This window comes from Rhodotorula paludigena, assembly GCF_050403205.1.
Source record: "Rhodotorula paludigena JCM10292 DNA, Rt_paludigena_JCM10292v1_ctg60, whole genome shotgun sequence".
In the NCBI taxonomy this organism is placed as follows: Eukaryota; Fungi; Basidiomycota; class Microbotryomycetes; order Sporidiobolales; family Sporidiobolaceae; genus Rhodotorula; species Rhodotorula paludigena.
Window position 1 is genome coordinate 14,251 of NW_027481398.1, and position 21,233 is coordinate 35,483.

A 21,233-nucleotide genomic window follows, 5' to 3' on the forward strand; every position below is an offset into this window, starting at 1 on the left:
CCCTCGACTATGCTCCCTCTAAACATGGCCTCTCCGGATAACTCCCAGGCGGGAGCTCCCTGCACGTCACTGGTTGCAAGGTCCGACTTTCCGTCGCCCGCTTGCATCCGCGCCGTCAGCAGACCTCGTCACAACCGATCCCTCGCGAATCTCGCAGCAGGGACTGCGAGCACCCGCGAGATTGCCTGCCAAGTCGCCCGCTGTGCAGGTCTGCTAAATTAGGTACGGTGGCTCCGAAAGGGAAAATTCGCTCCGTCGGAGGGCCAGAATGTGGAAGGCGCCCACGTGAAAGTCGCGCGAAAGGCTGTCTCCTACGCCTTCTTCCGCTCCGGTCGTCTCTCACCGCAAGACTGTCCACATGGCGCGGCTGTTTGCTTTCCTCCGTGCTTGTGCCTCTCTGCTGGCTGCAGGGCGCTCGCTTGCTCGCCCGACGATCGACCCGTCTTCGTCAGTCGGAAATTCCGCCGGCGTTGCATCGCTCGCTACGCGGTCCATCCAGTCGTTCTATGTGCAGCTCGAAACATCCGCGCCGGTCTTCCCAACAGACTTGCTGCGCGGCGTCCAGCCAAAGGTGCGGTCGCCTCCGTGTGCACTCACAGGTTCTTTGCGCTGAGCACACGAACGAGCAGTTCGTCCACTCCAGCCGCGACTGTACGCAGTGTTCGGCTCAGCGTCGTTGACAGCGTCGCTGACCAGCCTCTCCGCAAAGACACGCGCGACGTGCCGCTGCTCGAGGCCGTCAGCCACGGTTCCCGAAGCATCGAAGTTGCGATACACCTCGTAGACGGACAGATCCTGGTGCGCCTTTCTGCGAACCAGGTAAACAACATTTGAGCCGATGCGTCCCGGTCCCCAGGTCGGTGACGATCCCGACACGCTCACCTCCGAGCGCACGCTGCAGAACCTGTATCTCGGTGAGTGATTGCTCACTGAGTCCTGCGACCCATTTTGGTTGACGACGACCCCACAGAGCCGCTATATCTACTCTACAAGCTGCGTAATCCGGACCCGCCGCTTGTCTCCGGCCACTTCTACCCGAGCAAGTGAGTTGGGAAGCAGCTGCACTCGTGCTCTCGTCTTGACTGAATTTGTTCGATTATCGCAGCTTCCTCTACGAAGACGACTATGCACCCTTCAATCTCATGCTTGACTACAAGACGAACGCGACCGAGCTGCACCCGCACGTCATCAAAGCGCTCAAACCGTTTGAGGACTTCGGTTTGCTTGAGCAATACGACGAGTCTCTATCCGACGCAGGCGAAGGCAACCGCGATCGTCGACCTCTCGTTGTGAGCTGCACCGGAAACTGCACTATCGATCTTGTCGAGGCGGACAGGCCCATTCGTCGCGTATTCCTTGATGCACCGCTACTCGACATGGGTGACATCTGGTCGGGCCGCTACAACCGCACAAACGCTCACACCGCAAGCATCCGATGGACGGACCTCGAAGGGACGTGGGCCTACGACAAGGACAAGCGTCACGGGCCCGGCACGAAACTCGCGACCTTCGGGGCTCTCTCCCTGCGCGCGTACCAAAAGTCGCTCATTACGCGAGTGACAGGCGTCCCGCAGTATGTGCTGCTTGTCAGTCAGAGCTGTCTCAGCGTTGCCTCACTGACAGGTTGGTCGACGCGACAGATGGCCACTCTTTGTGCGAAACGACATCTACCGCGACCTCCTGCTGTCGAAATGGCCGGACAGCATGATGTATCTTGACACGCAAGATCTTGACACGGTTGACGAGCTAGCGCACAGCTGTCGTGCGCACCAGCACGGCAGCGGATCGTGTTGAAGCCATCTTCTGATCCTCCTTTCGCCTGGCATCGCTTCCATCAAGTATGCAGGCTATCGCATCCTCGCGTGCCCCTTTCCTTGCCGCAGTAGACACTCGTGACCGACGGCCTGCACTTGCACGACGAGAGAGAGACATACGAGAATGCGACCTTGAGCGCTTCCATGTGAAAGGACGCGCAGCGGCCATGCACGAATCCCTCGGCTCGAGGGCGTCTCGCTTTGCAACATTCTGTTCACGCATCGTACGAAGTACACGGAAACCGGCTACGCGTAAAGATGGAATCGGGTCGCCCTCGACTCCGTCGCAAGGTGCGCCTCTTGCTTCCGCGTCCACGACGCACCCGCTCTACGTCTCCCCGGGCTGAGTTCGCGCGTGCATCGCAGTCGTCTGCGTTCAAGCTCAGCCTCACTCGCCAGGCCACGCACGCGTCTCTCGCCTCGCTCGCGTCGTCGCACCCGACTCCGCCCCCGCTCGACGACTCGACCGCGTCATTCGACTGGCTCGACGCCAACGACCTTGCGCCGCCCATAGCTGGAGCTGGAGCTGCCCTGGCACGTACAACGTCGCGCGACACACTTGGCGGCATGGCCTCACTCCTGAGCGGCGGCGGATCGAGCGGGCCCTCGTCTTCGTCGACGGCGGCGTCCCTCTCGGCGTTGAGCGCGTCCAGCGGCGCGACGGGTAGCTTTGGTGGCGTGGGCAGCGTGCCCAATGTGCCGAGCGCGAGCTTGAGCAGCACGCTTGAGAGCTTGCGCACGCTCACTGGGAAGCGCGTGACGGCGTGGACGTACTTGAAGAACGCGGGCGAGGGCAGGGTGTACTGGTTCAATGTGCGTACGAGCCTGCTCACAATCAATCCCACTTGGCTGACCTGAGATTGACGCTCTCAGACTGTCCTCCTCACGACGGAGGACCTTCGAGCCGCGTTTCCGAACGACAAGATGCGGAACCGGTGCGTTGACTAGCCATAGAGCTTCGTTCACTCTGTGCTACCGGCCATGAGCTGACAATGCAGTACACATTCGCGCAGGACAACCCGCTTTGCCGTGCTCGGCATGTCGCTCTCCTCCCTCCTTGACGTCTCGCCCGCACACGACTTCCTGCGTGGACTCCTGTCACTCGTACAAGAGTTTGAGGCGGTTCCGGAAGAGCGGTACGGCGGCAAGAACGTGCGTCTCTGTGGAATCTTTCGGCTCTTGCGCTCTTTGCTAACGCCGCTCGCGGTCATGGTTTGCGACGTGCAGCAACAAAAGAGCCTGTTCAAGGTTGGCTCGCGGTCAAAGCGCGGGGGCGCAAGCGCGACGTCGTCAGGAGGTGCCGACTTCTCTATGGGGCTCCCGCAAGAAGGCGGCGAGGCAACCTTTCTCTTCACGCCCAACATCGTGAGCTGTCTGCCACTTTGGCTCCATCATGGACTGGACAGATGCAGCTTGCTTCCGTCGGCGATGTTCACCCCTGCCCTCGACAGCCCTTTGACCTCGACTACTTCCAAGTCCTGATCACGACCTGCGAGCTCCTCGCCGAGACGTACACCAAGATCCACTCCTACCTCGGTCCCTCGGCCTCGTCCTCGTCATCCTCGCTCGGTGCAGGCAACTTCCCGCATCCGCCCGGCGCGCGAGCGAGCACGGCCAGCGGGATGAGCGGGTCGAGCGCAGGTGGGAGCGCAGGGCTGAGCCAAACGCTCGCGGACGTGGTGTATAAGATCGATGCGAGGCTCAAGGTACGCCTTTACCCCTTTGGCTTGGGCACGAACGAGATCGCATGGCTCGAGTCGCCGCTGTCCGTCAGTTGACACGACTTACGCTTCTTCCCGCTTTTCGCAGAAACTCATCTCGCTATTGTCCAAGGAGATCGACACTCTCGCGCGTGCAGCGATCAAAGCCGAGCTGAACAGCCTTGGCGGCGCCGAGTACGGGTTGGAGCTGCTCGAGTGACGGTCATGACGGTTCCTTAGTAGACGTTTTGCAGTCTCGTCGGGGCGTGTTGCTTGTACTATGCGCATTGCAGTGTCATTCTCTCTCCGCTTGCTGTGCCTTGTGAAGACGAGCCACGGAAGCACTTGGCTTCTATCTCATCTTCACCGCCTCACCTCGTCAGGCTCTGTCTCCTCACTCGTCTCGCTCTCCTGCTTCATTCCGATTGCGAGCATGACCACCGCTCGCACGACGCTCGCGTCCGCCGCGCAGTCGGCCTCGTCGACCCTGGCAGCCGGCGCCCGCCAGCGCCGCGGCGCCTTCATCGTCTTCGAAGGCCTCGATCGCAGCGGCAAGTCGACGCAGGTCGCGCGGCTCGTGCAGCAGCTCAACGAGCGCGGAGTCAAGGCGGTTGCGGCGAGGTTCCCAGGTGCGTTCAGCGTTGCTTTGAGGACGAAGAGGACGCGTCGAGCCACGGTGATGAGGATGTCGAGGGATCGGGACGACGATGCTAGACGGCTGTGCGGGCGTAGAAGGCTTTTCGATGACCAGCGATGTCGATCCATGCACCAGCGGATCTTGGCGAGCCATTCTAACCTTGCTCGTCTTCTTCCCCACTTGACCTTCCCCGACACTCGTCTTTTACCCTACGGCAACGCGCGGACGTACAGACCGTACATTGACGACGGGCAAGATGATCGACTCGTACCTCTCGCAAAAAGCCGACCTCGACGACCGGGCGATTCACCTGCTCTTTTCCGCAAACCGCTGGGAACGAGCGTGCGTCTTGCGGATTGCTTCTCTGCCAGCGACCGCTGACTCGGACGCTCACAATATGGGCTCGTGCAAACAGAAATCAGATCTTGGAAGACTTGAACCGTGGAACCACCGTCGTTTGCGACCGCTACGCCTTCTCCGGCATCGCCTTCTCAGCGATCAAGGTGCGCACTCCCCGTCTCTACACTGCCACGTTCTCTGAAAATTGCACCTCGCAGGGCCTGTCCTGGTCTTGGTGCCGAGCGCCCGACATCGGTCTCCCCGCGCCCGACCTCGTCCTCTTCCTGCGCATCTCGCCCTCGGCAGCCCAGTCGCGTGGTGGGTTCGGCGACGAGCGCTACGAGAAGACCGAGGTGCAGCAGCGGGTAGAGGGAGCGTTCAAGCGCTTGGGCGAGAGCGTCGAGGAGGGCAAGTGGGTCGAGCTTGAGGCGGATCGAGGAGTCGATGAGGTCGGGCAGGAGGTGTTGAGACGGGTCGAGGAGGTCCTGCACGGAGAGGGATTGGACAAGGACGTCGGCAAGCTGTGGACCGAGTGCCAGGCGGACGATTGAAGCGCTTACTATACAGACACTCTTGCACAACGCAATTATCGTGACGCAGCGAGAAGATCGCAACAAGTTCTGTACATGCGGGAGTGCAAGGGGAGAAAGCGAGGAGTGTCTGTGTATGCGGAAGAGAGAGGATCTATTTGTCGGCGTAATACTGCCTCGCCTCGTCGAGAATGGTGCCCTCGACCGAAAACCACGCGTTCTCGATCTCGTGCCAGACGGCGGCGCGCTTGTCCGAATTGATTTGCTTGATCTGCACGTCGAACGCCGCCGAGATAGGCCGGTGACTGCACAGGCAAGAGAGGATGAGCGTCGTCGCGCAAACGGAGAGGTGGACAGTCGCACTCAGAGACATTGACCTCGTAGCGCTGGTAGTGCAGCGGCGTGACCTTCTCCGCGCCAGCGCGGTACAGTACACGGTCGCACCAAGCCGGAATGCGGCGCTTCGGCGACGAGTCGTACTGGTCTGTGCCCGGGTCGTACCTGCGCAAGGGTACAGTGGTGAGTCTTGGACAGAGCCTAACGAGAACTTGTGAATGCACTTGTAGGTGGGCGGAAAGTCGATGGGCGGCTCCTTGAACGAGCGCAGGCGGTGCGACTGGTTCGTTGCGAGGCTCTTGAGCAGCTGGTCGTGCTGGAGCAGCGATTCGCTGTTCCCGCTCGCAATGGCAGAGACGACAGCGTCGCGACGCGCGTCAATCTGCGAGAGAAGGAGTCAGCACAGCACGACCTCTGTGGCGACAGGAAGACGCACGCGGTAGTTGAGATCGCCGCTACAAGCGTCGTCGACACGGGTCAGTAGACTGACCTGCTTGCTCGTACAAAGCAAAGCGCGCACCTGAGTATCGTCAGCTCGTGGTCGAACACCATTGTCCCTGACCCGCCAGGTGCGTACGCGCCCGGTGAGGATGACCCGAGCTCGGAGAAGGAGGCTTTGTCTTCGAGGATGTCGACAAGGTCGCGATCACGTTGTCGGCGGTGCGACTGTCCGGCCGCAAGATGGCAGTTGATGAAGCAGATGGATGTATCGTCGATGACGAAACCTGCCAATAATCGTGGTGCGTCAGTCGCGAGGCGCGTTGACGTATGACATGTAAGACGCACGCGAAAGAATGCCGCCCTTGTTCCCGTATCGCCCGCCCATACCCGTCTTGACGGAGACGAGCGCGACGTCGCGTAGTCGCGACATCTCGCTGTTCTTGACGAAGATGCAGCTGAAGAGCTGCAGGTCGCTCAAGTGGGCGTCAGCGCAATCCGGAGGACAGATTGGAGGAAGCGCACGCCGATGAGGTCGCCAACGTGAACGACAGTATAGGGCGTCTCGGCGGGCAGGCTGAGGCGGACGGCGCGGACTAGCGCATCGTGCCATTGCCGATACGCCGACGACAGGCTGTCGGACATCTTGCCGTCTGTCTTGTTCTTTTTGCCCATGAGCATGGACTCTGCAAGGTTGGACATGTGAGTTCCTGGATCGTTAGGTCAGGTAAACGGGGCAACGCACTGGCCGTGAGCTTCTTGTCCTCGAGGTCAATCTGCACGCGCATCGGATCAGCACGGTTTCTGGAGAGCAGAATAGGCGACATTGACGCACGACTTCCTGGAACCCGAACGAGATGATGTCGGGGCTCTCGACACTCGTGAGCACGTTGTGCAAGAAGTCGAGGTTGTCCGGCGTGCCGTGCAGGTCGCCCGGACGCGAAGCGTCAATGTTCCACGAGACGCAAAGCGTGCGGATCGAACGGTAGGTGCAGTAGTCCGGCTGGCGCAGGTCGAGCTCGGCGTCGATCCAGTCTTCGCGCAGGAAGCCGTCCCATTGGCAGATCGTGTCGTTGGTCGCGCTCGCGATCTGCAACGTTCCGTCCTGCACAGCGAGATTGTCGTCAGCTGGGTTTCAGCGGTGATGCGAACAAACACACCTTCCACAGCGAAGCCGGGTCGACGACGAGGCGGATGATCGGGTCCTTGTGCGCCTTCCACGCCTTGACAACCACCCACGGCTCGGTCGAAACGTCGTATACGTAAATGTGCCCCGTACGGAAGCCTGCCCACAGGAATCGTCGTACGCCGACGAGCGCCGAGACACCATACGGCGAGATGCGCTGCACGAGCGAGCACGTGTACGCCTCGCGGTCCCACACCGAGACGTAGCCGTTGTCATGAGCGAGGTAGACGAGATGGTCCTGCGCGGGCACGATCGCATGCGCCGTCACGGCGCCGACGAGGCCCGCTTGCTCGGGCGTGACGAGCGGGCGCGGGAGGAGCGAGAAGGCGGTGCCGCGCGCGCCCGAGGGGTCAAACACGCGGATCTGCGGGCTCCGCATCGAGACGGCTGACGCGCCCGGCTTGTTCGCCAGGGGTCCGGACGACGTCCACAGCTCGTCGCCGACCATGCCCGCCCAGGTCTGCCGCTCGGGCACGCGTTGCTGCTTGAATGAGCCCGACAGCTGCGCCGCTCGGCCGCCATTATCGCTGCTGTCGCCCCAGAAAATGATCTTGCCCGAGTCGTCGAGCGTGATCATGCCGCGCCCGAGGCGGAAGATCCAGTTGACCGGGTGGACGTGCGCGCTCTGCTTGACGTTCGTGACGGCCAGGTTCTCCGTGTCGACCTCGTACAACACGCCCTCCTTCGTCCCGCACCAGACGTACCGCCCATCGTCCTGCGGTGCGTCGACGTCGGCGCCGCGGAACTCGACCGCGAGGAACTTTTGCTGGTCATTGCCGATCGGGACCGACTCGCTCGGCGCGCCGCTCGAGCTCGGCCACCAGACGTGCACGCGATGGTGTGCCGTTACGACCTTTGAGCCGCGGATGGCCCACACGGAGAACTGGTTCGACGCGCTGACGGGCCGCCGGCTGCGCAGGACCGGCGGGCGGCGGTTTGCGAAGGTCGCATCCGGGTACTCCTGCGTCTTGCTGTCGTCGTCCTCGCCCTCTGACGAGCCGTCTTCGCCGGATGGCACGATGTTGGGGCGCTGCGGCGCAAGGCGGTCGCCCGAGCGGGTCGGCGGCGGCGGCGGGACATAGGTGATGGGCGGCGCGGGCAGAGAGACGGACGACGACCGCGACAAGGCAGGAGATGCGATGGGCGGAGGTCGTGGAGGCAGTGCGACGGGGAGAACGCCCGCCTGGCGCGACGGCAGCGCAGTGGGCGGGACACTCGCGGTGCGGGAAGGAAGAGCAGGTGGAGGCGCTTTAGGCGAGACCGCGGGGGCAGGCGACACCCCGGTTTCGCGCTTCGGCAGAGGTGGAGGAGGGAGGGAGAAGCTGGTCGGCTGTGGAAGCGCTGCCTGCGACCCAGCCGAGGGGGAGCGAGCAAGAGGAGGAGTGATGGGCGCGGGCGATGCTACAAGCGGCACGGCCATGCTCGTTTGTGCAGATGAAAGGGTAGAAGATCGGGACGGTAGCGTGGGTGGACGAGGGGGTATGGCGGTTGTAGGTGCTGAGGGTGTTGGCGGCATCTCCACGATGAGAGGGCGTGGAGGGATGGCCGGCCGTGCTGGCAGGACGCGGCTCTGCTCCGGCGAGCTGCTATAGATAGAGCCCTCCGACGACTCGTACACCTCGTCGTCCGAATCTTGCTCCCCCTTGTCCTTCTCAAACGGATCCGCCTCGGCGTCCGACTCCGCCGGCGATGGCGTGTTGACCAGACTAGGCGACGTCGACGGCATAGTCGAAGCCGATGTCGAAGGCGGTTCGTTGAAGCGGGACGCGAGGCTCTTGACGGACAGCGCAGGCGAGACAGGCGGCGGAACCGGCGAAGGTACACGGGACGGAACCTGCGGCTGGAGCGTTCCCAGCCCCGGCACCTCTAGCGCAATGCCCTTTGCATCGTGTGCCTCGGGAGCGAGCGAGCTTGCGGTGCTTCGGGCTGTCGGCGGCGGAGGAGCAGGTCGACGGAAAGAAGCGGTTGTCGGACCATTGCGCGGCCTGGATGCGAGGGATACGGGTGCCGGCCGCGCCGCGCCTTCGTGCGGGTCCTCGGATTCGGCGGAGAGAGGTGCAGCGGTCTGGGGAGTCTGAGAGGGGAGACCGACGGGAGGAGGGGGCGGTGCTGGGCTCGGAGGAAGCGCGGCACCTTGCGAGGCGGGTCGCGGCGAGGCGCTCGGCTTTGGTGGACGTGCTGGAGGTGCCAAGCGAGCTGCTGGCGGAGCTTCAGCCGCCTCAGCGCCCTTGCCGTCGTCCTTGACCTCGCCCTGGTCCGCAGCTGGGTGCCCGCCAGACTCGCCCTCCGTCCCGCTTGGAAGCCCAACGCCAGCCCGCTGCACCGTAGCACTCCTCTGCAGCCCCGTCGGCTTGCCTGCGGGCGCCGGGACCTCGGCCTTGACGCCCGCGAGCGCGGTCGGCTTCTCGCCTTTGGGCGTCGGAGGCGCCGACGACAGCTGCTCGAAGCGCGCCCGCAGGTTCGAGACAGACGCAGGAGCCTCTTCGTCGCTACCGCCCATCGCGTCGGTCTCTGGCAAGCGGGTCAAGGCGAGTGAGCGGGTTCGGTCTGTCTTGTGGGGAGATGAGACGCCGAGACTGACCTCGGCAAGCGCAACGAGCTGTCTACGCGAGTGCCGCAGAGAGCAGCAGGTGCGTTCGCTCGTCGAGGATAACGGCACGCGAAAGCAAAGCCAGCGACGCGGAAGGAAGTTGCTCCGAATCTGTCGTGGTGAAAGTTGTTGGTTTCAGCGACGGAGGCTGCATCCTCGACTTGCTTTCCCATGCGTACAGCTGATGCAGTAGCAAGGAAGCAGCAGAGGGTGCGAGGAAGGATACTCTCGGACAGGGGCGGTCCAGCTGCGAAGTGAATGGACGTAAAGTACAGAGGTTTGCGATGGTTTGCTAGTCTAGTCCCCTTGGTACACTGCCCTGCGCGCCGCTCACTCAGTGCCCGTGCGGGTCTTCGGGCTTCTGCTCGGGTGGGACGGTGATCTGCGATGCGTAACCAGGTGAGCCTCGCCTCGGGTCAAGAAACGATGACACAAGAAAGAGAAGCCAACTCACGCGGTCGTCGATGCGGAGGAGCGCCGTGCACGCCTCGAGCGCACTCTTCAAGCTCTTGATCTTGCTCACCATCGGCTCGAGCACGCCCGCCTTGACATTGTCGCGCACCTCGCCCTTCATGAGGTCGAGGCCGTAGTGCCGCAGGCCGCGGCGCGGGTCGCCGATCGGCGCCGACTGCGCCGCGTTGTGGTACGCGCGCAGCTTGGCCACGAGCTCGGTGCTGTCCTTGGCCGCGTTGACCGAGAGCGTCTTGGGGATGACGAGGAGTGCGGCGGCGAACTCGGCGATGGCGAGCTGCTCGCGCGAGCCCTGTGACACGCGCATGAGTGCGGGTCAGTCTAGCCTGTCGTAGCGGTGACGTAACGAAAAGACGAACGAGAGTGGTAGCAAAGTTCTCGAGGTAGATGCTCAATGCCGTCTCGACCGCCCCGCCTCCCGGAACGACACTGCCGCTCTCCAATGTCCGCTTGATGGCGCACAGCGAGTCGTGCAGCGCGCGCTCCATCTCGTCGAGCAGGTAGTCTGGTGCATACGGGCGGGGTCAGCTTGAACTCGCGAGCATCGGGAGACGGGGAAGTATTACGCACCGTTCGCGCCACGAAGGATGACCGATGACGAGCTGACGACCTTGGTACCCTTGACGAGGATGAGCTCGTCGTCGCTGATCCGCTCCTGGACGACCTCCTCCGCCGTGCCGAGGTAGCTCGCCTCGAACGTCTCGTCGCCCTCGAGGTTGGCGAGGCTGCTGACGAGCGTCGCGCCCGTCGCCTTCGCGATCCGGCGCAGGTCCTCCTTCTTGCACCGCCGGACGGCCATCGCGCCCGCCTCGACAAACTCCTTGAGGCACAGGTCGTCGATGCCCTTGGTCGTCAGGATGACGTTGGCGCCCGCGGCGAGGATCTTGCGCACGCGCTCGATCGTGATGTCGGCCTCGCTGTACATACAGATTGAATAAGCAAGAGGCGCATAACCGAAAAGCAAGAAGGGGATGAGGGCGCACCGCTTGCGGATGGCCTCGAGCTGCTCGGGGTCGTCGATCGTGATGTGCACGCCGAGGTGCATGCGCGTCTTCTGCAGGTTCATGTCGAGGCAGGCAATCTTGGCGCCCGTGATGCGCGTCTTCATCGCTGCGGACGGGTCGACCGGGAGTCAGCCTCTGGTGCAAGTGAGACGTGAGAGAGCGCTGCCCACCCTGCGAGGCGACAGTGCAGTTGAGCGCGTAGCCCTTGATGAAGAGCGACTCGGTCGCGCTCTTGCCGTGCGCCTTGAGGACATTGACCGCCTTGACGGGGTACTTGATGTCGCCGCGCGGGTTGATCGTCTTGACCGCGAGCATGGCGTCGACAGCGAGGTTGGCGAAGAAGGTGTCGTCACTACGCATGGAAACATCAGCAAGGCCTCTACAGGCGAAGAGTGAGAGTCTTGACGCACGCGCCGATGATCTTGCTCGACATGCTCGTCTTGGCAATGTTGACGAGGCACTCCTTGCCGAGCTGGTCGACCTTGACGCTGAGGTTCTCGGTGAGGTAGCGGACGGCCTCCTTGCACGCAAGGCGGTAGCCGGTGATGACGGTGGTCGGGTGGATCTTGTTCTTGACGAGGTCGTTTGCGCGGCGGAGGAGCTCGGCGGCCACGATGACGACGGACGTCGTGCCGTCGCCGACCTCCTTGTCCTGCTGCTGCGCAAGCTCGACAAGGATGCGACCGGCCGGGTGCTCAACCTCGATGAGCTGGAGAATGGTCGCGCCGTCGTTCGAGATGGTCACGTCCTGCAAAGCGCCCCGCGGGTCAGCCCAGCGAGCTACGAGCGGTGCTGAACAGCACACAGGCCGAGCCCACGCACCCCAATGTCGTCGACGAGCATCTTGTCGAGGCCGTTGGGCCCGAGACTCGTCTTGACGATGTTGGCGATGGCGGTTGCAGCCTGGACGTTCTGCTCGCGGACTTCAGCGCCCGAGATGCGCTCACCGGCGCCGAGGAGGCCGACTTGCTGCCTCGGGTCGCGCGCAAACATGAGCGAGGACATGGCGGAGGAGGCGAAGGTGAAATCGAGGAGAGTGACGGCGGCTCGTGGAGAGGGGCTTGAGACTCGCTGGGGCTGTGCGAGATCTGCTCAGGCTCTGCGCGCTCTGTATGGGCTGCACGCGCGGTGGGTGCGGGCGGAGCGAGTCGGCGGCTGATGAGGAGAGACGCGTCGGGAGGCGAGCGACGGCGTGCGGGAGCGGCTGCGAGGCGGGGCTGCGCGGTCTACACGAGTCTGCACTGCTCGGCGCGTGCTTCAGGCTGCTCGGGCGTGCAAAGGGGCGGCGCGACGGTGCCGACCTTGGCTTGCTTCACTTCGCCCGCTCTCAACGCTCTTGCTCGAGTAGTCGCACCCGTCAGCTCCGCGCTCGCCATCCTTGCAGCTTTGATGGACGAGAGAAACTTCCCTGCACACGCTACAAAGCATCTGCCCGTGCTCGACTACTTCCTGCCAGACCGCACGCCCGTCGCCATCTCGCAGGACAATGCTGGCACCGACTCGACCGGTCCGTCTCCCGCTCTTGCCGCCGCTGCTGGTCCCGCTGCCCCGTCGTCGACGCTGTGACTGAGCTTCTCTCCCGCTCGCCCGCTTCAGGCCGCACCGTCTGGCTCGGCGCCCAGGTCCTCTCTCTCTACCTGCACGACCTCCTCTCTCGCTCTCGCCCGCCACACGGCGCGGCCCGCCCGCGCGCGATCGATCTCGGGAGCGGCACGGGACTCGTCGCGCTCACCCTCGCTTCCCTCGCATACGACACGCTTGCGACCGACCTCGGTTGCATCGTCGACAGCGTCTTGAGGCGCAACGTCGAGACGCACGCGAGCAAGCTCGGCGGCGCGAGACTCGAGGCGCACACACTCGACTGGTTCGAACCGCCAGAACGCTGGTCGTGGCCCGCGGCTTCGGAAGAGGACGCAGCAGCCGGGCGAGCGCCCCTCGCCCCGCCGTTCGACCTCGTTTCGACGGCCGACACGGTGTACGACTCTTCCCTGATCGACCCGCTCCTCTCGACGCTCCTCGCCCTCTGTCTGCCCTCCTCCGCCTCGCGCGCGTCCGCCGCCCCGCCGCCGCCCATCTACCTCGCCCTCGAGCGCCGCGACCCCGCCCTCGTCGACTCGTTCTTCGCCCGCGCAGCGGGCCCGCCGTTCGGCTTCAAGTGCTCGCGCGTAGAGCACGCGCGGATCAAGAAGCTCGTCGAGGACCGCGCGGGGACGCTCGGGTGGGAGGACGAGGAGGAGTGGGAGGGCGTGGAGGTGTGGAAGCTCAAGCTGGGGAGGGAGGCTGTAGCGAGGGCACGGAGGGAGCGGGCCGCAAAGGAATAGCGTGCGGTGTGGTCAAGCCGTTGCAGCGTGGCTTATTTCGAGTTCAACAAGCTTCCTGTCTTTTGTCTACGATGCCTCGACTTCCAGTCTCTCATGATCGATGCGTCGACGCTCAGACATGCGACAGAGCGGGAAATGCAGGTGCAGGTTATGCGTGTACCATGATGCGGCGAGGTCGTGAACGTGGGATGATGATGGCTAACGAGACAAGGGGAACCAACACGCGGGGGAATGCAAAGCGAGCAAAGCAGGAACATGTACAGACAGTGTGGGTGCAGAAGAGTGCAAAGTGAAGAAAGGCGAAAGGTGAGAGAGAAGCAGGATGGGAGGGGCGAGGGGGGCAGCGCTCAACCGCGACGGGCGGCAGCGCGCTCCTTGGCCTTTTCGGCGTGGAGGAGCTGCTGCAGCTCGGCGACGACCTGCGACATGGCCGGGCGGCGGGCCGAGTCCTGGTCCCACATCTGCGTCATGAGGTCGATGATCTCGCTGCCCCATTGGCGGCGCAGTGGGCCGGCAGGCGGGCGCAGCTGCTTGGCGCCGACGTCGTGGTAGATGGCCTGTGAGACGCCGAGAAGAGGTCAGTGCGGGTACAGACGATGGCAGAGAGTCAGACAGGGACGCACGTGCTCGTTCTGGCCTTCGAACGGGTAGCGCTTGACGGGCTGGTGCCACTGGAGAACCTCCCAGAAGACGAGCCCAGTCGAGTAGACGTCGACTTTCTCGTTGTAGCGCGGGTGCGGGTGCCACAGCTCGGGCGCCTGCCAGTTGACCGTGCCGACGAGCGAGCGGATCATCGACTTGGTCGACGTCTTGATGCGCGCGAGACCAAAGTCGGCAATCTTGGGCACGCCCTCGCCCGTGATGAGCACGTTCGACGACTTGATGTCGCGGTGGATGATGGTCGGCTTGCGCTTGTGCAGGTAGTCGATCCCGCGCGCGATGCCGAGCATGATCTCGAGCATGTGCGTGAAGGGCGGCGGGGCTGTCTTGCGGATGTAGTCGAACAAGTCACCGTTGGCGCACAGTTCAGTGACGATCATGACAGGCACGAGTGACGGCTGCCTCGGAATGGAGACGCCGATGAACTTGACAATGTTCTTGTGCCGCAGGTCGCGCAGGAGACCGAGCTCCTTGATGTCCATGTCGGTGAGGTGGCCGCGAATGTCGCAAATGGCGATCGTGCGGCCGTCGAGCAGGCCCTTGAAGACGTCCTGCGAAGAGAAGGGTGTCAGCGACGTCCCTCGCACGGACAATTGAGGCAAAGTACCTTGAAGCCGCCTGATCCAACGCGCTCGAGCTTGGTGAGCTCCTCGGGCTGGATCTCCTTGTCGCGCAGCTGCAGGCTCTCAAGGTCGAGCGCATTGACGTCCTCCTGCTGCTCGTGCTCCTTTGAGTGCTCGGGCGTGCGGGGCTTCTCGGGGCTCGCCGAGTGGCCCGGGCGCATCAGGAGAGGCGTGCCCGTGCCATTTGTCCGCGCCGAGGCATGCTCGAGCGCGTTCAGCGCCTGCGTCTTGGTCTCTTCGCGAGCGGTCTCGGTCGAGAGGTTTGAAATGGTCGAGCTCGAGGAGAGCGGCGACGAGATGGGCGAGGAGGCCTCAGACTCCTTATCGCGCTGTGAATCGAGAGCAAGTCAGCCAGACGTCAAGCCGAAGAAGCGGACTGAGGAGCGTACCCATTGGAGCAGAGCGTCGATGAGCTGCTGCTTGGTACGCGCCTCGTGGTCGAGAAGGTCACGCTCCTCGCAGAGCCGGACAAGCTCGTCCTTCTTGCACCTCATGAGCGTCGTCGACGTCGCGTGCGAGAGGTTGATCTCGTCGTCGTCTGCACGCAAACAGCGTTAGACGGGGCTCGGGGACGAGGAGATTTGCGCCAGCGCACCATGCTCGTCCTCGTCCTGCTCGTAACTCATGTCACGCTCGTCATCGCTGTCCGAGCGAGCGTCGCCCATAAGCTCGTCCTCGTCCTGCTCCTCCGCCCGCTCCTTGCCCCGTTCGCCCGACAGGCGGATCACGCGGTCTTTTCGGCGGTGCCGTCCGTGCTGACGGAAATGGCTCGAAGCCTCGACAGTCTCGTCCTCGCCCTCTCCCTCGCCGGCCTCGGCCTGGTGCTCCGTCTCGTCGCCGCTCTCCTCATCAGCGTCAGAGGGAGGCGTCTCGACCTGCTTGGCCGTCCTGGCGGAGCGGCGCCGGCCGACCCCGCCGTTGACGCGCTTGCGCTGCTCGGCCTGGGCACGCGGGATCGACGCATCGAACTCGCGCGGGTCAACCTCGTCGTCCGAGTCGCTCAGAACGAGCACCTCGCCCATCTCGTCGTCCTCCTCGTCGTCCTCGCTCGCGTCCTCGTCAGCCGCCCGGCTCTTGCCCTTACTGTCCTGCGTGACAGCGAGGCGAACGACGGCCTTGCGCTTCGCCGCGCGCAGCGGACGAGGCGAGTTGGCGAGCTGCATTGCGGTGGAAGACGCCATTCCGCGCGGCGGGGGCGAAGGCGAATGCGGCGCGGCATGCTGCTGATGCCCGCGCGTGCGGTGCGCAACGGGCGTTGTCCCGTCGTGCATCATGTCTTCGTCGCGCTCGTCAAGTTGCGCCCGCAGGCGAGCGCGCGGAGACATAGCATCTTTCTTCGGCCCGCTCGTGGCACGTGCTACGCCGCGCGCCTCGGCGGGGTCGAAGGCCACATTTGAGACGCTCGAGCGGGTGCGCATGTGGCGACGACCGCCTGCGGGAGGAAGGGGCGGAGGTGGCATCTCGACCTGGCTCGCACGGCGGGTCATGCGGGTCGAGCCACCAATGGGAGGTTCGGTCGACGCCTGGCGCGAGCTATCCTCGACTTCTGTTGCTTCGCCCTCGTCTTCTTCGTCGGCGATGTCCTCGCCGTCTGAGGGAGGCGGCGTCGGCTCCTGCTGCCTGACACCGCGGCGACGGACGACCTTGACTGGCGCGCCGCGGCTTACGGGTGCGCCGCTTGAGCGTCGAGTGCGGCGTGGGATCGCAAGGTCGTCCTCGGGACTAGCCTCATGCGATGTGCGAGGTTGCGGCGAGTCGTGATCGTCGTCGGACGCATCGTCGGCGGAAGCGGGGGCGGAACGGGCAGCGAGGATCTGGCTGACAAGGTCGGCCTTAAGGCGTGGTGCAGCGTGTGAGGAGCTGGAGGAGGGGTAGGCGTGGTACCACAAGTCGGTGAGCTCCGACACAAGCAGGTTGCGAAGGTCGTCCGCAGCCCAGTTGTGCAGCTTGTCATCGATGTCTGCGAGCGCAAACAGATCAGCTTATGGGTAAGCGACACCCTATAGCGGCGCACGCACCATCCTGCTCGATCTCCCCTTCAGGCGATCCACCCTTCCCGTCATCACCGTCTGCCTCGCCGTCAGCCGTCTCGCCCGCATCGCTGATGTCCTCCAGCACGGAGCGACTCCGACTGCGAGTATGCCGCGGACCAACTCGGCGAGACGGGCCGCTTAGTTGTAGCGAATCTTCGTCGTCGTCGTCGAGGTCCGGCTCGTCGTCGCTGCCAACGGTTGCCCAGCTCGATCGCCTGAGCACGGTGCGCTTCGTTCGCACGTCTACATCCATCTCAGGCAGTACCGCGAGTCCGCCGCTCGTGCGCCGGGTCACACGAGCCGGAGCGGGAGGACCAGAAGCCTCGCGGGAGCGGCGATTTGACTCGTCGTCGCGGGCGCGCTCCTTCCCCTTACGGGTCGGAGCATGCTGAGGCTCGACGTCGTGGTTGACCGGCAGCGGGCTCAGCGGGTGCTGAGAGCGGGCGGTGCGGGTCGCTCGTCCGAAGTGTTGAATGACATTCGCCGCCGGTGCGTCCTCCTTGCCGCCGCGCAGCGCGCGCGGACGGTCAGCGGCCTGCCTGCGCGGCCCTGCAGCACCGGGCAGCGAGCTGCGCCTGCCCGTGCTCGTCCCGCGCTGCGAGCCGCCTGCAGCAGCCGCCGGGGCCGACGTCCTTCGGAGGCGCCTCGAGCTGCCCTCGCCCGCGCCCTTCCGGGGCAGCGAGGGCTCGTGCTCGTCCTCGTAGTCGGAATCGGTCTGGTACGCAGCGTCCTCGTCCGACCCGTCCGAGTTGAGGCGGCGCGGGAGCGGTGCCGAGCGAGCCGTCTTTTGACGCTTGCGAGGGCGCGTCTGCTGCACGCGCGCGGGCGAGGCGTAGACGGCGGTCTTGGGGCGTTTGGCGGGCATCTAACGCGGGGTCGGGCGCATCGACCGGTGCCGTGAAAGGCGGGGAAGCGAGAGGGCGGGAGAACAGGCGAAAGTGAGGGCGAGGGGAGAAGCGGGTCGGGCAAGACTGCCGGTGCGTACGTGCGCGGCCCTCACAAGGGTCGGTGTGCTTTTTGCGAGTCTGTGCGAGTGCGCCGAGCAGGGCAAAGGCGGGAAGCAAGGGCGAGGAGGTTGGGTGAAGTCACCCCGGGTAATCCCTCGGTGACGTGTCAATACACTTCGCAGCCGTATTCCAGTTGTATTCACCTCAGGAGAGGCTTCTCGCGGGCCAGCGGGTTGGAGACGAGGAACAGCGAGTTGCACAGGAGCGACAAAGGCGGAGGTACGAGACACGAGAATACGTAAAAAGGGGGGAGAAGGGGGAGAGCAGTCGGGGCAAAGGGCCCGAGCACCGCTCAGGCGACACTCGCGACGATGCCCTCGGCCTGGTTGAGCGCGGCGACCATCTTGACGCACTCCTTCCTCCGCTGCGTGACGTGCTCCGACTCCTTGAGCATGTCGTCGATCATGTCCTGCTTGTACAGCTCGGCGAGCAGCTCGCGCTGCATCGCGTCGCGCGCGTGGAAGACGAGGTTGAGCATGATGGCTGCACAACCAGAACGCGCCTAATCAGCGACACTGCACCAGAGGCCACGGGCTCGGAAGAACCGCCGACGCACCCTTCGGGACCATGTCGATTAGCGTGCGCTTCGACAGCGCATAGTAGCTCGAGATGAGGAGCTTGATGACCTCGGTCTCCATCGTCTCGCGCTCCGAGAGCGTGCCCGTCGCGCGGAGCGCAGGCGGCGGCGCGTCCATCGCGGCGGCGCCCTTCTTCTGCGCGACGCCGGCGTTCTTGCGCCCGCCGGGCCAGAACGACCCGAAGAAGCCCTCTTCCTTCTGCTTGAGGTCCGTGTCGAGGTCCTTGCCGTTGTTGAGCGTCCCCGGCGCGAGCTTGCCCGTCTTGGGGTCGACGACCGGCCCAGACTGCTGCTGCGGCTTGTTGGCTGCCATGCGCTCCGATACGATCGCCATGGCCTTGTGGCCAGAGATAAAGTCGGGGTGCCCCGTGTTGATATAGGTCGACTCCATCGAGACGAGGTCCTGCACGAGCTTGTTGGTCGGGAGCATGCTCTTGCGGAAGAAGTTCTGCACCGTCGAGTAGAAGCGGTCGCGCAGCGCCGGATACCGCTTGAACGTCGCATTCTTGTTGACGAGCTGGGCGAGTATCCGCATGAGCTCGTCGTAGACGAGGCTCGCACACTTGAGCGCCGGCTCCTCGATGCGCTTGATCTGCTGCTTGATGATGACCTCGAACGCCGTCGTGCCGACAAAGAGCGCGGGCGACGAGCCCGACGAGTTGTACAGGATCGTGCGAATGTCGGCGTCCTTGACGTGGTCAAAGGGGTCGAGGCTCTTGACGCCGTTCGAGAAGAGCTCGTGGAAGACGAACGAGATGCGCGCACCGCCCGACAGCTCGTTGAGCGCGAGGTCGGACGAGCTACCGTCGATCGCGGTGCGGAACTCGCCGCAGAACTCGGTGATGATGCCGAGGATGACACTGCTGCCGTCCGTGCCGCCCTGGGGCCCGCCGAGCGACGCCAGCTCGGCCTCGTACTTTGCGAGGTTCTGCGAGATCTTCTGCTTGATGTCGGGGAGCGTCGCCTTGATGTGGTGCATCAGGATCGTGTTCAACCGGCGCGTGAGGTACGGCGTGCCGCAGTACGACGCCTTGCTGCGGTAGCTTGGGTGGTTCTCGAAGAACTGCTTCTCGTGCTCGAGCGCAGCCGCGATCGGGCGCTTCATGTCGATGTCGCGCTGGCCACGGTTGACGACGGGGACGTAGCCGAGGCGGAGGGGGATAATGCGGCCGGCGAGAATGTCGACGACGTCCGTGCCCTGGTCCATCAAGTCGACCTTGGTGAGAACACCGATCGTGCGGAGACCCTCCGGGTCGACTTCGCGCGCGAGCTTGAGACCGTCCGAGTTGGCCAAATCGGTGTTGGCAGCCGTGACGGCGAGGATGATCGAGTTGGGCTTCTGAATGAACTTGAGGAGCATGTTGCGGATCTGAGTCTCGATGTCGCGCGGCTGGTCGCCGACGGGCACGCGGGTCAAGCCGGGCAAGTCGACAAGGGTGAGGGTGAGGACGTTGGGAGAGAAGATACGGAGACCGATGGGGACGGGCGAGATGCCTGCAGCGAGGCGAGGTGTCACTTGAGCTGCGCATGGAGGTAGGGATGGGAGTTGTGCGCACCAGCATTCTTGCCCGTCTTCAACTCAGTGTCCGCAACGATCTCTTCGCGGACCTTGTTGAAGTCGTAGAACTTCTCGCCCGGGCGGTGAAGCTGTGCGAGCGGGTAAAGCTTAGCACAGGCTGACTCGCTGTCGAAGCAAGCTGGCTCACGAATTCTGCCCACTCATCCGGGTTGCTCGCCTTGTCCGAAGTCGGCTGCGAGCCCTCCTGCTTTGCTGCGTCTGTTTCGCCGAAAGGCCAGGAAGTCAGCGGGGAGCGAGACATGAGACTGGCGGGCCTGACCACGTACCATCTTCGCTCGGCTTCGGTCCGGCCGGGCGGTTGATAAGCTGGAGAACGAGCGGGCGGCGCGTAACGATACCGGCTGGGGGTGACTGTGTCAGCTGCGGTCCGGTACGGCGGAGGAGCTGAATCCGGACTCACTTCCTCGGGGGAGGAAGTCACGGCCGACGATATTCTGTGGATACCTGGGCGTGAGCTAATTGTGCTTGAAAGAGCAGAACGTCGAGCGGACGAACCTCGAGCACCGACGACTTGCCCCTGCGAACGTGCGTTACGACGCGAGCGAACGGATCTCGATCAGCACTCAGAGTCCGGCTCCGATGCTCGCCTAGGCAAGAGATCAGCGAGACGACTCACGAACTCTGCGAGCCGACGACCGCAATCTGCGGCAGGTCGATGGGCTGCGCCGACAACCCCGACGACGCGAACGCGTCCTGGAGCTTGTTGACCGTGTTGATCAGCTGCTTGTCCATGTTGGGCGGCTTCTGTCGGCACCAAAGTAGCGTCAGATTTGTGCACGACTCTGGCTTGAACAAGTGCAGGAGGCGAGGGCCGAGTGACGGTGGGGCCGGAGCGTGTACAGGCCGCAGAGCCCGCACGCGTCATCCACGTCCGCCGCCGTGTGCGTCAATCGCCTGCTGCACCAATGACAGGGCTGTCGCGCGGGGTGCAGCTCGCTCTGTGGCTCTGCAGCCACAGCCGAGGAGCGAGGTGTCGTCTCGACTCGGCGACTAGAGCGCAGACGATCGAGACCTGTGCGGTCCGAGATGCACCAGCAACTCAACGCGTGCGATCGTGCCGGCGAGCAGACCGTGCGCCCTGCAGTCGCTGCGCTGCCCGCGTCTCGACGAGGCGCAGCAAGTACCCCGACAACTTCCGCCGCTCCTGCTTCGGATGGGGAGGTGGGCCGTCGCACTCACGTGGTGTATCGATCGAGGCAGGCGGAGTGTCTAGGCTGCACGCGGCGAAGAGAGAGGCGGCGGAGTGTGCCGCTGCGAGGTGGAGCGTCTGGGGTGACGACGCGGAGGCGCTGTCGCTGGGCTGCACGGGCGGAGGGCGGACGTGCGAGGCGAGGCGCAGCAGCTGGAGCTTGGTGTCTGGCTCAGCAAGCGCGCGCGGGGACGAGGAG

The 21,233-nt window shown here is 64.1% G+C and overlaps 7 protein-coding genes across 7 annotated transcripts; 3 read left to right on the forward strand and 4 right to left on the reverse strand.

The window, feature by feature from the left end:
* Positions 1 to 838: 838 nt before the first annotated feature.
* On the forward strand, positions 839 to 3,734 carry JCM10292_002650 (uncharacterized protein; the record flags this gene model as incomplete). Its single annotated transcript, XM_076651907.1, has 10 exons — positions 839 to 914; positions 971 to 1,043; positions 1,106 to 1,573; positions 1,641 to 1,737; positions 2,181 to 2,627; positions 2,688 to 2,749; positions 2,828 to 2,966; positions 3,042 to 3,179; positions 3,266 to 3,520; positions 3,624 to 3,734. 10 exons carry the CDS (start codon positions 839 to 841, stop codon positions 3,732 to 3,734), a joined length of 1,866 nt encoding a protein of 621 aa, XP_076502513.1.
* Positions 3,735 to 3,947: 213 nt separating this feature from the next.
* Positions 3,948 to 5,041, forward strand: CDC8 (bifunctional thymidylate/uridylate kinase; the record flags this gene model as incomplete). The annotated part of the gene is made up of 4 exons (XM_076651908.1): positions 3,948 to 4,143; positions 4,385 to 4,493; positions 4,567 to 4,654; positions 4,709 to 5,041. The coding sequence occupies 4 exons, from the start codon at positions 3,948 to 3,950 to the stop codon at positions 5,039 to 5,041; spliced, it is 726 nt and encodes a 241-aa protein (XP_076502514.1).
* A 133-nt stretch (positions 5,042 to 5,174) lies between these two features.
* Positions 5,175 to 9,480, reverse strand: JCM10292_002652 (uncharacterized protein; the record flags this gene model as incomplete). The annotated part of the gene is made up of 10 exons (XM_076651909.1): positions 5,175 to 5,325; positions 5,384 to 5,521; positions 5,581 to 5,738; positions 5,793 to 5,811; positions 5,877 to 6,081; positions 6,143 to 6,260; positions 6,320 to 6,480; positions 6,540 to 6,570; positions 6,630 to 6,899; positions 6,955 to 9,480. The coding sequence occupies 10 exons, from the start codon at positions 9,478 to 9,480 to the stop codon at positions 5,175 to 5,177; spliced, it is 3,777 nt and encodes a 1,258-aa protein (XP_076502515.1).
* Positions 9,481 to 9,904: 424 nt separating this feature from the next.
* On the reverse strand, positions 9,905 to 12,050 carry TCP1 (chaperonin-containing T-complex alpha subunit TCP1; the record flags this gene model as incomplete). Its single annotated transcript, XM_076651910.1, has 8 exons — positions 9,905 to 9,952; positions 10,025 to 10,333; positions 10,401 to 10,546; positions 10,612 to 10,958; positions 11,025 to 11,151; positions 11,216 to 11,397; positions 11,456 to 11,793; positions 11,868 to 12,050. 8 exons carry the CDS (start codon positions 12,048 to 12,050, stop codon positions 9,905 to 9,907), a joined length of 1,680 nt encoding a protein of 559 aa, XP_076502516.1.
* A 384-nt stretch (positions 12,051 to 12,434) lies between these two features.
* On the forward strand, positions 12,435 to 13,366 carry JCM10292_002654 (uncharacterized protein; the record flags this gene model as incomplete). The annotated part of the gene is made up of 2 exons (XM_076651911.1): positions 12,435 to 12,552; positions 12,642 to 13,366. The coding sequence occupies 2 exons, from the start codon at positions 12,435 to 12,437 to the stop codon at positions 13,364 to 13,366; spliced, it is 843 nt and encodes a 280-aa protein (XP_076502517.1).
* Positions 13,367 to 13,713: 347 nt separating this feature from the next.
* On the reverse strand, positions 13,714 to 17,547 carry JCM10292_002655 (uncharacterized protein; the record flags this gene model as incomplete). The annotated part of the gene is made up of 6 exons (XM_076651912.1): positions 13,714 to 13,923; positions 13,990 to 14,577; positions 14,634 to 14,978; positions 15,039 to 15,187; positions 15,245 to 16,609; positions 16,668 to 17,547. 6 exons carry the CDS (start codon positions 17,545 to 17,547, stop codon positions 13,714 to 13,716), a joined length of 3,537 nt encoding a protein of 1,178 aa, XP_076502518.1.
* Positions 17,548 to 17,981: 434 nt separating this feature from the next.
* On the reverse strand, positions 17,982 to 20,577 carry VPS1 (dynamin-like GTPase VPS1; the record flags this gene model as incomplete). The annotated part of the gene is made up of 8 exons (XM_076651913.1): positions 17,982 to 18,172; positions 18,246 to 19,760; positions 19,823 to 19,913; positions 19,973 to 20,043; positions 20,112 to 20,186; positions 20,246 to 20,279; positions 20,341 to 20,362; positions 20,462 to 20,577. The coding sequence occupies 8 exons, from the start codon at positions 20,575 to 20,577 to the stop codon at positions 17,982 to 17,984; spliced, it is 2,115 nt and encodes a 704-aa protein (XP_076502519.1).
* Positions 20,578 to 21,233: the final 656 nt, after the last annotated feature.